The 11,937-nt window shown below is 45.1% G+C and overlaps 1 protein-coding gene across 12 annotated transcripts in view; it reads right to left on the reverse strand.

Annotated features, from left to right (window-relative positions):
- The window catches only part of PALM2AKAP2 (PALM2 and AKAP2 fusion), a 346,978-nt gene that overhangs the window by 36,080 nt on the left and 298,961 nt on the right, over nucleotides 1-11,937 (reverse strand). For all 12 annotated transcript variants that reach the window (XM_035016104.1, XM_035016101.1, XM_035016107.1 and 9 more), the window contains one exon: nucleotides 10,521-11,937. This exon ends at the window's right edge or, in 9 of these variants, runs on beyond it. In XM_035016104.1, coding sequence (XP_034871995.1) covers nucleotides 10,521-11,937 — 1,417 coding nt within the window. The remainder of the gene's footprint in view (nucleotides 1-10,520) is intronic.

Raw genomic sequence — 11,937 nt, forward strand, 5'->3', positions numbered from 1 at the left:
CACTAATTACCTCTTATAAAGTGCTCATCTCCACTGGGGGTTAGGGCTCAACCTATGAATTTTAGGGGGGAACACAATTCAATCCATAGCTGACATTGCGAACTTCTGACCTCCAGAACTGTAAGATACTAAATTTGTATTGTTTAAAGCCCCTATACTTATGGTGATTTGTCACAGCAGCGATAGGAAGTTAATACAAATATAAACCCAATATTATCTTCCATGCACGTATGTGCATGCGGAAAACTAAGCAGGTAGCAGTTAGGATTATGAGTCACTTTTATTTTTATCTTTATTCCTTGTTTTCTATTTTTTTTCCTACAATAAGCATGAATTAATTTAAAAATATAAAAACAGAAAAAAAATCTTTTAGATATTATCAGCCATGCTGAGAAAAGTAGATAAAGCTGCCTGCTTTAACCTCCATGGACGAGGCAATCCACAAGCCTTTCCATCTCACCGAGGAGCTGACATGTCTGCAGGGCCTCTGACCTACAGCCGTACTCGCAGGCTGTAGGTCTGCAAGGTGGACTAAGGAGTAGAGGGGGCAGCTACATCTCGCTCCAAATTAGTAAACGCTGTGTCCCGTCATGAGTGGAAGACTAAAAAACTTGACTTTGTGTTTCCTGTTTCTGTTTCATAAAGAAACTATTATTATAAATAACTATTATTATAAATCGTTAAACCAGTTTCTGGCCGGGAGACAGAAAGCCATGCCTTGGCTGCACTTTTGGATTTTCCAGGCAAGAAGGATTTCCCTTGGGCATCTGTGATGGGCTGTGCTGCCCGGGGGCTGCAGACAGAAGAACCAGGAACCCGAGCAAGGGGCGCACGTCCTGGGAACACACAGCTGTCAGCACCCCTGAGAGCCCAAATCCTCCTTCTGTAGGAACAAGGCTAACTTCTAACAGGCCAAGAACATGGGTTCTAAAAGTTCAGAAAATTATTTGGACCGAACACTATGATTTGGGTGATTATTATATTCCATATCTACTGTGTCGGAGTTCTTAAATCAAAGATGCTTTGTTTTGGGGGCATCTGGGTGGCTCAGTCGTTAAGCGTCTGCCTTCGGCTCGGGTCATGATCCCAGGGCTCTGGGATCGAGCCCCACATCAGGCTCCCTCCTCCACGGGAAGCCTGTTTCTCCCTCTCTCACCCCCCCTGCTTGTGTTCCCTCTCTCGCTGTGTCTCTCTCTATCAAATAAATAAAATCTTTAAAAAAAAAAAAAAAAGATGCTTTGTTTCTACGTTTCTCAAAAGAAAAGAAAAAGCCGTCACCCACTCTTACTTAAAAACCGAACCGAACCGAACAAAGACGCCCACTAGATGCCATGCCTTGGCCAGGCCTCCTTCAATGACCTCCTTTCTTCACGCAGCATGGGGATAAGATTGCAAACATCTAAGAGTCAAGTCACAAGTTCCCAGAAAGAAGTGAGCTCACAGACTTGTATTTTCTTTTTTTTTTTTTTTAAAGATTTTATTTATTCATTTGAGACACAGAGATACAGAGAGAGAGAGAGAGAGAGAGAGAGCATGAGCAGGGAGAGAGGCAGAGGGAGAGGGAGAAGCAGACTCCCCGTTGAGCAGGGAGCCCGATGCGGGGCTCGATCCCAGGACGCTGAAGGCAGACACTTAACCATCTGAGCTACCCAGGTGCCCCCACAGACTTGTATTTTCAATTTCATTTCCTCCCAGTAAAAAGGAATATCCTGCCTGTCAGATCCAGAGCACAGGTGCTTGTGGGGTTCCAGCTGTGACCCACATACCAAGAGCTGGTCCCTGATCCTTTCATCTCTTTTTCTGAAGGCCGCAGCAGTGGGAAAATGCAATGACACAAATTTTCCGATCGTAAGCCTAGCTCAGACATGAGAAATAGCCCTGCCTGGCGAAACAAGCCTGAGAAATTTCCAAATATTATTCCTTAAAGGTCGGGTTGTTAGATGAGTTGCTGATATGGGGTATTCCCCTATGAACAGGACTGGAAGGTAAAACCCCTAGAAGGAAAGAACTCTGCTTCTCTAGGGGAAGCAGAGTTTAAGACCAAAAAAGCAAAAAATTTAGTTAAAACAGGAAGAATGAAAATCATGGCAAGTAGCAATTCCCCCACCAAGATCTTTTCTTTGCTGAAAGCATTTCCACAAACATGGTGGGTCCGACTGTGTGACAATTACCACCCCTCCCCCTGACAAAGGGAAAGAAAAAAGGAAACATTTTTATGAACTTGCCATTTGATTGTTATCTAACACACTTTGTTTTTTGAAATCACAGCTGACTATGGAAAACTAATTCCTGAACTCAGATTTTATAAGCGAGGCTTTAGTTTTAATGAAGTAAACATGAAAATAACACCAGCTGGGAATAGAAAGAGAGTTTATAATGCATGTTTTGACATTTATTTTAGGTTCACAGTAGCTATAGAAGAGCAACCTCATAAGTAATTCTGTAAGGTTTTCTAGGCCTTTTCTTAAAACAAAACAGTAACTATAATAACCACAAAACAGTAACTCTTTGGGGGAGCCTCTGTGTCCTGGGCACGGTTCTAATTTATTGTTGAGGTTGGTACTAGCTTATTCCCATTTTACTGGCGAGGAAACGGAGGTTTACAGAGGTGAAGTAAGTCGGTCACACAGTTAGCAAGCAGGGGAATCAGGATTTGAACTTTAGATATAAATCCAGAGAAGTGATGGTCACATGTAGGCACCTATTTTCCCTTGACTAGTTTTTTTTCTAGAAGGTATGAATTTATATTTGAGAAGTAAAGACAGGCTGGAAATACCTGTGAGGTCAGACGCACACAGGTTTTGGGAAACCTTTGAAGTTTACAGGGAAAGTCATGAGAAATAAAATATCATGACATGAAATACAGTATGTATTCTTTGGTGCTTGAATGGCATGTCTTACACACTCCCCACCACCGCCCCTAGTTGATCACCCCTTAAGGAGTAGCTTATTCACAAAGATCAAATGGATCCGAAATACCAGTCTCCTGTGGGAAGTAACAGCAAGTCATGATGGCTGGTAAGAGACGTAGTCATATCCTGACCGGACTCCAGCAATCACAGGGGACATCCTGCTCCCATGCCTGGCTTTGATTAGCTCATATTTCTTACTGGGGGTAGAGCAGGGATCTTATAAGAATTAGGTCCTTTGATTCATCTTTTCTTTCTCAGCTCAAGATGACATCTTTTTTGGCATGCGGTGGAGTCTTGAGTTTTTGGAAGCCGCTCTCCTAACTTGGATCATGGAGCAGCCACCCATTGGGGTCAAAGGTAAGCAGCAAGGGCACCATGAGGTGGCCCCAGAAAGGCTAGGGCACCTCGAGAGGCAACCCAGACACTCTGGATATGTCAGAAGACCAGCACAAAGAGCAGTGACAGCAGAACGTGCTTACAGAAGGGAACTATACTCATGGAAATGTAGTGCCCTTTCTAAAGTTCTTCCCAGAAGCCATACCCCATAGACTTTGCATGGAAGGAAGACGGGAGTCCCTATCTTCTCAGGAACGAGGCTGACAGGTTTAACCATGGCAGGTGTTCTTTTCAAACCCTGAAGGAGAATGTCCAAAAAAGAACTTTGAATTCTGTAGTTTGAAAAGCCCTGCTTTTCATCACATACACTCGCCCCTTGCCAAACACTCCTTCAATCTAGCCTTTTCTTGACCATTCCTTCCCAAATGGCATGCCTTTTTAAAAATGAACATACTTGGGGCACCTGAGTGGCCCAGTCGGTGAAGCGCCCGACTCTTGATCTCAGCTCAGGTCATGATCTCAGGGTCATGAGACAGAGCCCCCCATGTCAGGCTCTGCACTTAGCATGGAGACTGCTTGAGATTCTCTCTCGCCCTCTGTCCCTCCCCCACCTGTGTGCTCTAAATAAATAAATAATAAAAAATCTTTAAAAGGGTGAACATATTTGCTGGATTCAGATGAAGTAAAAACACAGGGAGCTTTTGGTCCAAGGCAAAGGATCAAACTTGAGCAAACGAGAACAGCAGAAAGCAGTCACAGTGCTCAACAATCACCAATAAGCACAGCTGGCTTTGACCCCACTCCACCAAACATGTTTGGTTAATGGAATGAACACTTACTCCTGCTCGTCCTCAAACTAAGAAACTGATTCTTTGAGTACCCAATTCTTCCAAAGATTTCAGGGAATGGGCCTGTTTCTGGAATGGATGATTGTGTTTCTTTTTGGGAATGAACTTTCAGCAAGAACTCACGGGAACCATCAGGCTAGACAGCTGACACAGACTATGCTCGTCCCCTCTGCCATCTGCTCAGCTCTTGGAACAGCACCAGCAATTTTGCCTATTGTAATCTGGAGCATTGGCGTTAAGTTCTGGAACCACTCGGGGTCACTAGGGCAGCACTGCCTCATGGCCTCTGGTAGCAAACGCATTCACCCAGACCACGGTGAGCAGAGGATTTCAGAGCTATAATGGTTCCAAAAAGCAGGGGACAGGAAGGACCCAAGACAATGCAGGGGTCAGGTCTGATACTGGGAGAAGGTGGGAGGAGACTGAGCTCAATCACTGTCGGTTGGAGAGCGGAGCTGTTACTATACCTTGTAGACCTCCAGGGCAGAGGGGCAGGCTCTGCAGAGGACAAGAAAGGGTATAGAAAGAATACGGACTTCGGAATCAAATGAGCCTGAGTTTGAACGTGGCTCTGCCACTTCCTGGCTGAGTGACCTCAGGCAGGTTACTTAATCTCTCTGGACGCTGGTATTAATTCTTTGAAAAGGGAATAATATTATAGGTCCATGATCTCTTATGTCTAGTTTCAAAATCCAAACAAAGCTCTGAAAACCAAGCCATAACCTATTTGGCAACAAAGCCTGGCAAGATCTGGCATGAGGCTCTTCTTAGGCTTTATTTATCCTACTTAATGTAACTAAGTCTTCCTAAGTTTTATAGAAGAAATCTAATTTCTTGATAGGGGGTTGCTCCAGACCCCAACTGGGTGGGTTAAGTAATAGTATATGCCTTGCATTGCTTTTCTAAATAACAGTTTATACACTTTATGGCTTTTCTGAAATCAGAAAAATTCTGAATATTTCTGGCCTCGGGTAATTTGTATTACATCTTAGAAGACTGACAGGAGGATTAAATGAGCAAATGAAAAATGAGAAAATGTGTGTAAAATAACTAGTATGGTACACTCTTTAAGGTCTTGGTAACCCGTAGGAATCATGATACTAGGCTTGTGTCACCAGAGAATGTTCAGAGAAATATGGTAGTAGACAGAACGCTCTGCAAGATGTTCCACATTAAGCCTTAGTACTTTCACAAGGCCAGCTGGACCCCTGTAGCTTGTACAATCTGTGCCTACCTGTAGGAAAGGGAAGCACTGTATACCCCTGAAGGAGAGCCTTCTCTCACATGGGCCTGTGACAGAATCTTTCCACCAGTTGCTAAGACAGGGTCTTTTGTGGAGCATTGAGGGCATCTCAAGTGAGACTTGGCCTCATCCAGCTCTAATTTTGCATGGAGTAAGCCATCAAGCTCTCCTTCATGAATATTGTGCTGACATAAATATTTTCTCCTGTCCAGGACTTTGTGATATTTGAAGATAATGAAGTGAAAAGAAAAAAGACCCCGTCACTAATCTTTATAATAACGTAATGGTCACCTCATCCGCAATCTTAATTCAAACTGACAGTAGAAGTTGAAACTCCTTGGAAATTTCATCTTTATAAGATGTATAGCTATCACATCTTTCCACATATTAAAAGACATGAACAGACGCTCCAAGTTATGGAACTCAATATCCACACCTTCTGCTTTACCACTCCCCATAACGTCTCACTGGGCAAATTATCTGACTTGGTAGATCAGTTCAACATCTGGCATGAAAACGGAAACTATTTTTAAAAACTAAAGTAATCACCACCTAACTAGCTGGGTTTCTCTGACATGCCTAGAACCTGGAAGTGAAACCAGGATGTCTAATAATAGACAACAAGCACTAAAGTGAGAACCGTCTGTTGACAGCTTTAATATGAAAAGATATTTGAGAAGATCTAAATCATAACTTCAATCAAAAGTTTGAGTTTTCCTCCCAAACTTGATCCTCAAGGGTGTCTGCACCCGGGTTGCAGGTTGCACCTTCAAGTTAGGCTAGGGCACCTGCTGGAATGCCTCCTTTCTTCTCTATTTTTGAGGACTATCAACAGAAGGCACACATGTGCGCACTCTTGGGAATATGGCCTCTCACACGGCACACGGCCTTTGTCAAGATGGCAACATGCCGTCAGAAGTTCTTGTACACAGGAAGAGCTCAATAAAAGCTGGTGGAATGGACTCATTAAAGCAGCTCTTCATTGTCTGGCTCCAAACCAACTTTCTTTCATTTTGTTTTAGATCTCTTCCTTTAACCCACCCTAACCTAATTTAAGTACCTCAAACATAAGTTCTCTCTTCCTTTTGGGCCTCTTTAGGTGTCCTCCCTTCTCAAGAAACAATTGCCCCCCACCCCCAAACCCAACTTTTACTCCTTCAGTTCAAAAGTTGGATGGTAGTATCCTAAGAAAGGAAGACTTCACGTATACCCCCAATGAGGTGATCTTCCTTGATGTGGGCTCCTGTAAGTTTTCATGCTTCTCTGCCATGAAATTGCCATCTTTGTCTGATGTTGTTTCTCTCATTGAACTGTAAGCTCCCCGAGGGCAGGGACTGCATCTGCCTTGCTCACCCCTGTATGAGCAAAAGTCACACAGACCCTATTTAAGTGAAACTTCTTCCTTTAAAATCACATAAGAGCCAACAAGATAAAATTTCCAAAATAATTTTCCTAATACCTTGCTTTGGAGAATGACAGCATCCTTTTAAAAATCTCGTCTTCATCTTTGAAAGGCAAGGAAACTAAAAGCAAAAACAAGTTGTCTTTTCAACACCTGGGGAATGGTTGGGAGAATCAGCAGATCTGTGTTTCCCTATGACATCTTGGCTCTCAGTGGATTCTACTTCCCTTAGGTTTTAGGATTCCAGCATGTTTCCAGCATGATCTCCACCAGAGGAGAAGTTAAAAATTGTATTTTTCATCACCTAATATCGAATCACCAACCTGAGTCATGCAACAAACAGGCTGAATCCCCTCTTCTGGTGGGAGATGTGGAGTATTGCAGCAGGAACTTAGCATCATCTCCATTCACAAAACCAAAGTTGGAGCAAGCAGTTTCAACCCTGGCTATGAATCGTCCAGTTTGGCTGCTCAGAGTGATGTGTCAGCCTCCTCCCTGATTACGAACTTGGAGGCTGGCTAGCCAAGCAATTCGCCAAACATTTCCAGGCATGGATAGAAAGAAAATTACATTTTGTATTCAGTTGTTGTTTTTTTTCCCCCCAATCCATGTTGTAATTCTGGGAAGCCCTGCCACCTACTTTAAATGTTCTAGAGATAAACATGAAGGAACGAGGTGCACAAGCGTCATTATCATGACTACGTTCAGTGCAACAGTTAGACCACTGCAGTACACAGACCTGCCTGGATGAATTACCGTGCAGAATCAATCCTCTGGGAGGGGGTATGGGGGAGGATATTAGCATTAGCATAGAGGGAAGTGCTGGGAAAATCAGGCCTGGGCTGCTGGGATGCTGAGGGCAAACACAGAACCCTGTCTTATTTTAAGCCTGGTGGGGAAGCCCGAGAGACCACAGCAGGTCAGGGAATAGGGGAAAGTGTTGAAATGTTTTATTTTTGTTCACATGCTAGAAATAAAGGAGGGGAGCAATACAGTGGGAGTTTCAATTAAGAGGTAGAGTAAAGAAAACTGAAAATACTCACTGAGCATGTGCACTTTAAGGAAGGTTTTATAATGAGATAATGTAAAGGGAGGCTTAGGCATGTAGGGCCAGCTATAACTGGTAGGAGAGACATGGTATCCACCTTCCATGTGGGCAGAAGTTGCTAAGATGCCTGAAGAAACTTCCTCCATTAGACTTTGAGTTCCTATGCAGGCCTTTTAGAGTCATTAACTTGTCAAGTAGGCTCCTTAGACTGGGCTGAATTCAAGTGGTATGAAAGCTTTTTCTAGGATACTATATAGAATGCCCACTGGCATCTCTGTGCCAAGCTAGCCCACAAGAATTTAAAGTGAACTTGACAACTAAGGATCTTTGGGCAAAGCCAACCAGTCTCTCTAAAGCACACCCACACACAAAATGCCCTTGAGAGTTTTCTTTGCCTCACCCAGCTGGCCATTGCCCTGTGACATACAGGAATTAAAAATCATATCAAGAAAGTCACCATGCTTTTCCTCTTTCTCCTCGCTTTCTTTTTTTCATGAACAATTCAGTCCAAAAGCCATTAGGGAGGGGCTCAACAAGATGGTATCTGCAGTGGGGGTGGGAGGAGTCAGTGATCACAGGACCACAGTGTGCTGGAGCCACAGCAGGGTGGGTGGGGAAGAGTGGTGATCCAGCACATGGTACTGGAGCCGAAGATGGGTAAGGAAAATAGGAGATTGGTTACATAAGGTGAGGAAGGGATTGATCAAATAATAAATATATTGAAGGTAGTAGGAAAGAGGCATTTTGTTGTTAGGAAGGTTACAAATATGGAGAGAATATGAACCCCATGGTACTAGATTAGAATTAAAGGTATCAAGGTAAGCTCATGATTTTCAAGATAGGTAGGTAGGTAGATGGACAGATAGACAGACAGATGGAATCTGTGTATATTCTCTAATTCTGTTTGTTGAGAGTGCCTGGGAGCAGTGACAATCCAATAGCAATGAGCACACCAAGCTCCCAGATGAGATGAGACTGGAACATCTTGTGGTGTCAGAAAGTGAGGACATGCCCAGAGAACAATGAGGACATGTCAAAAGGACGCTGAAGTTAGCTTGAAAGGGCTCCCATAAGCTATATCTAAACAAATTAAGAATAAAAATAATAGAAATGGATTCTAACCCATTGAATATAATAGGAATCCACAAGACTACACTGACATAAACAGATAAATGAATAAAGTTTGATGAGGAGTGGGATAAAGATTACATAGTACCAAAGTAACTCCCCAGAGAATATTTATTACTTACAAAGGACACAATAATTTTACTGTAAAAGCCTGTCAGATATTCCCTCAAACAAGTGATCAAAATTAATATCATGTGAAAAAAGTCAGTATCTGTCCCTGTAAGGGACACCTGATTGGATATAGTGAGAAGAATATAGCAATATTTTTGTGGTATTCCTACCAAAGATGCATAACCTAAATGTACTCATGTGAAAGCATAGACAAACCCAAACTGAGGGACATTCCGTAAAATTGGGCATGATGGAGCATCATGTTGGCAATTTACCCTCAAGTGGTTCAGAATAAAAGATATTTGTACTATACCTGGGAACTTTTCTTTAGGTTGAGATTATTTCAAATCTAAATATTTATAATCAAAAGAATTACCCTGAGTCACTGTAGATTTGATGGAAGCCAAGTGTCAAGATGGGATTAAGATCTGGGTAAACCAAGTCAAACGCCAGCAATTATATGTTAGGATAATGCTTTTTAGATGGTTTCCAGTGAAAGAAGTTTTCCCCTCAGTCCGTCATGAGCCAATACTTTTAAAAAACACAAAATTCCACACTTGGATTTGAGGACAATATCAAACTGCAACAAGAATTGTCAAATGCTTGCTCTCAATGTCTGTACTGATTCTCAGTGTGGACCTGGAACAAACAGTCCATGGACTAGCCCAGACCACACTTCGAGCAGCACTTCTCCACATTAGGATGTGTGGCGCTCAGACTGCCATCACATCCAAATGGGAAATGAAAACAACTGGTCACACTGTTAATCCATAATGGTAGCAACATTAATTACCACCATAATTAACATCAACCATTTATACAAAGCATTCAAGAAAGGGACTGCCCAGGCAATGGGAAGGGACTAAAGTAGTCAATTTCTCCAAATGTGTCATAGGGCAAGAATGAATGAGACCATCCCTGATTCCAAAGCAATTGCATTGTGATGACTAAAAGGAAGACAAATCCAATCATACAGAAGAGGGACAAAAACATCTTCTATGGGTCAATCTGCACCGGGTCATGACTGTCATTGTTAGAAAGGGATCTCGCATTTAGAAGGGGTTAGCAGAGCACATCCCCCAAATCAGATGGGTTTGATTTAACCACAGATACTAAGGGTCCAAGCCAGTCCACATGCAGGCTCACTCTGCCAGGGTCCACGCCACACACGGCCCCTCCCTCAGCCAGAGGCAGCCCTTTCAAATAGAAGAGAACAATTCTCTACTAAAGCAAACCCAGAGCAGAACAACGAGGAAGAAGCAATTGTACCCTCAGGGAAATGGCACACCATCCAGGCCCAGGGTTCTTCTAGGGGACATTCGGACCTCAGTTGTCTGTCCCTGGATGGACGCGAAAACCCTCGTTACCAGTGCCCCCCCCCCCCCCCGTCACTAATCCTAGCCACACACAGAGGAGGCTCCACAAAGACTCACATAAGCTGGAGTCACCCTTTCTGTCCACAGCATCTGTCTTTGGCGCACGGTTGGCTTACCTGGCGCGGTTTTGTAGCATGATGTTCGGGAGGGCAGCGACGGGGCGTTCTTTGCCCTGGGGCTCTGGGTACTCTGCAAGACTTGTCTCTGCCTCTTCAGCTCCTCTTCCCTTTCCTGGGCTGCTCGGATCTCTTCCTCGATCATGGACAAAGTCCGCTGCTTCCTGGACCTCAGCTTGAAGGGCCCAACCATCACATCGGACTCCTGAGTGGCCAGGAGCGAGGCTGTGCTTCTCAGCTCAGCTGCCTCCGAGTACTTGCTGAAATAGCTCCCTTCGGGCCTGGTCTCCTCCATGTTTACCGGGCCACTGGGCTGCACTGCAGGCGTCGGCTGGGAGGGCTCCCTTTCCCTGAGTGCCCTGTCTTCGGCAGGCAGAATCTTTGGTAACACCTCCCTTTTCTCCTGAACAGGAGAGGACACCTGGGGTGGCTCAAACGTGCTCTGAGGCTTCTCTGAGCCGGGAGCCCCAGTTCCGGCTTCCTCTAGAGTTGCTCCAGGTCCCTGCTGCTCTGTCCCACCCTGGCTGGTTTCGGACACGGCTCTATCCACTTGCTCGGCTATGGCTTGTTGAATGGCATTCTGCACCAGGAGACCAGCCTGATATTCCAAGGGGTCATCAACCGAGGGCGAGTCTCCCAGTGTGGACGAAGGGGAATAGAAACCGTGATCACTAAATGACTTGGAGACGCCTTCTCCCCGGCCCTCGGAAGGGTTGTCAGTTTGCGGAGTCTGGGGCAGAGAAAAATCGGCCAGTGAGTTTTCCTGGAGGGCATTGGTGGTCTCATTGGATGCCCCGCTGTCACTGATGTTGTCCATGCTAAAATCATTGGACAGGGTCTCCAGGACAGTGGTATCCTGGGACCTCACTGACAGTTCATCCAAACCAGAGTCAAGCTCCTCTTGGGTCAGAGAGACATTGACTGACCTGGAAAACTGATCCAAGATCCCAGGGTCGTCATCCTTGACCACAGTGAGGACGGCCCGGGCACTGGTAAACTCCCCGTCCTCTGCCCACAGTTTGGATAAGGGCCCGCGTTTGGAAGTCTCATTGTAGGGCCCTTCCTTCCCCTGAGGAGCCGTGCTGCCCTGGCTTCCCCCCGAAGACTGGCTCTCCAGGGCACAGCCGGCTTTCTGCCCCTTGGCTGCTGATGCACCCCCGTCTTCCGGTGGCCCCCCGATGGAAGCTGGTCTCGAGACGGTCGGTGGCTTGTCTGAGTTGATTGACCCTAGAGGCCTGTAAAAGGGCTTGATAGAGAAGAGCCTGGGTGTACTCTGGCCCTTGGCCACTGCTGGCCTGGAACTCTCCATGAGCTGGAACTGCTTGCGCGCGGCGGAGAAGTCGATCTGCTCGGTGACGACGTCCTCCTTTGCGTGCTCGCTCGCGCCGGCGTGCTCGCTCGCGCCGGCGTGCTCGCT

This window comes from Mirounga leonina, unplaced genomic scaffold (genome assembly GCF_011800145.1).
Source record: "Mirounga leonina isolate KUSES-001 unplaced genomic scaffold, KU_Mleo_1.0 Mir_170, whole genome shotgun sequence".
Taxonomy (NCBI): Eukaryota; Metazoa; Chordata; class Mammalia; order Carnivora; family Phocidae; genus Mirounga; species Mirounga leonina.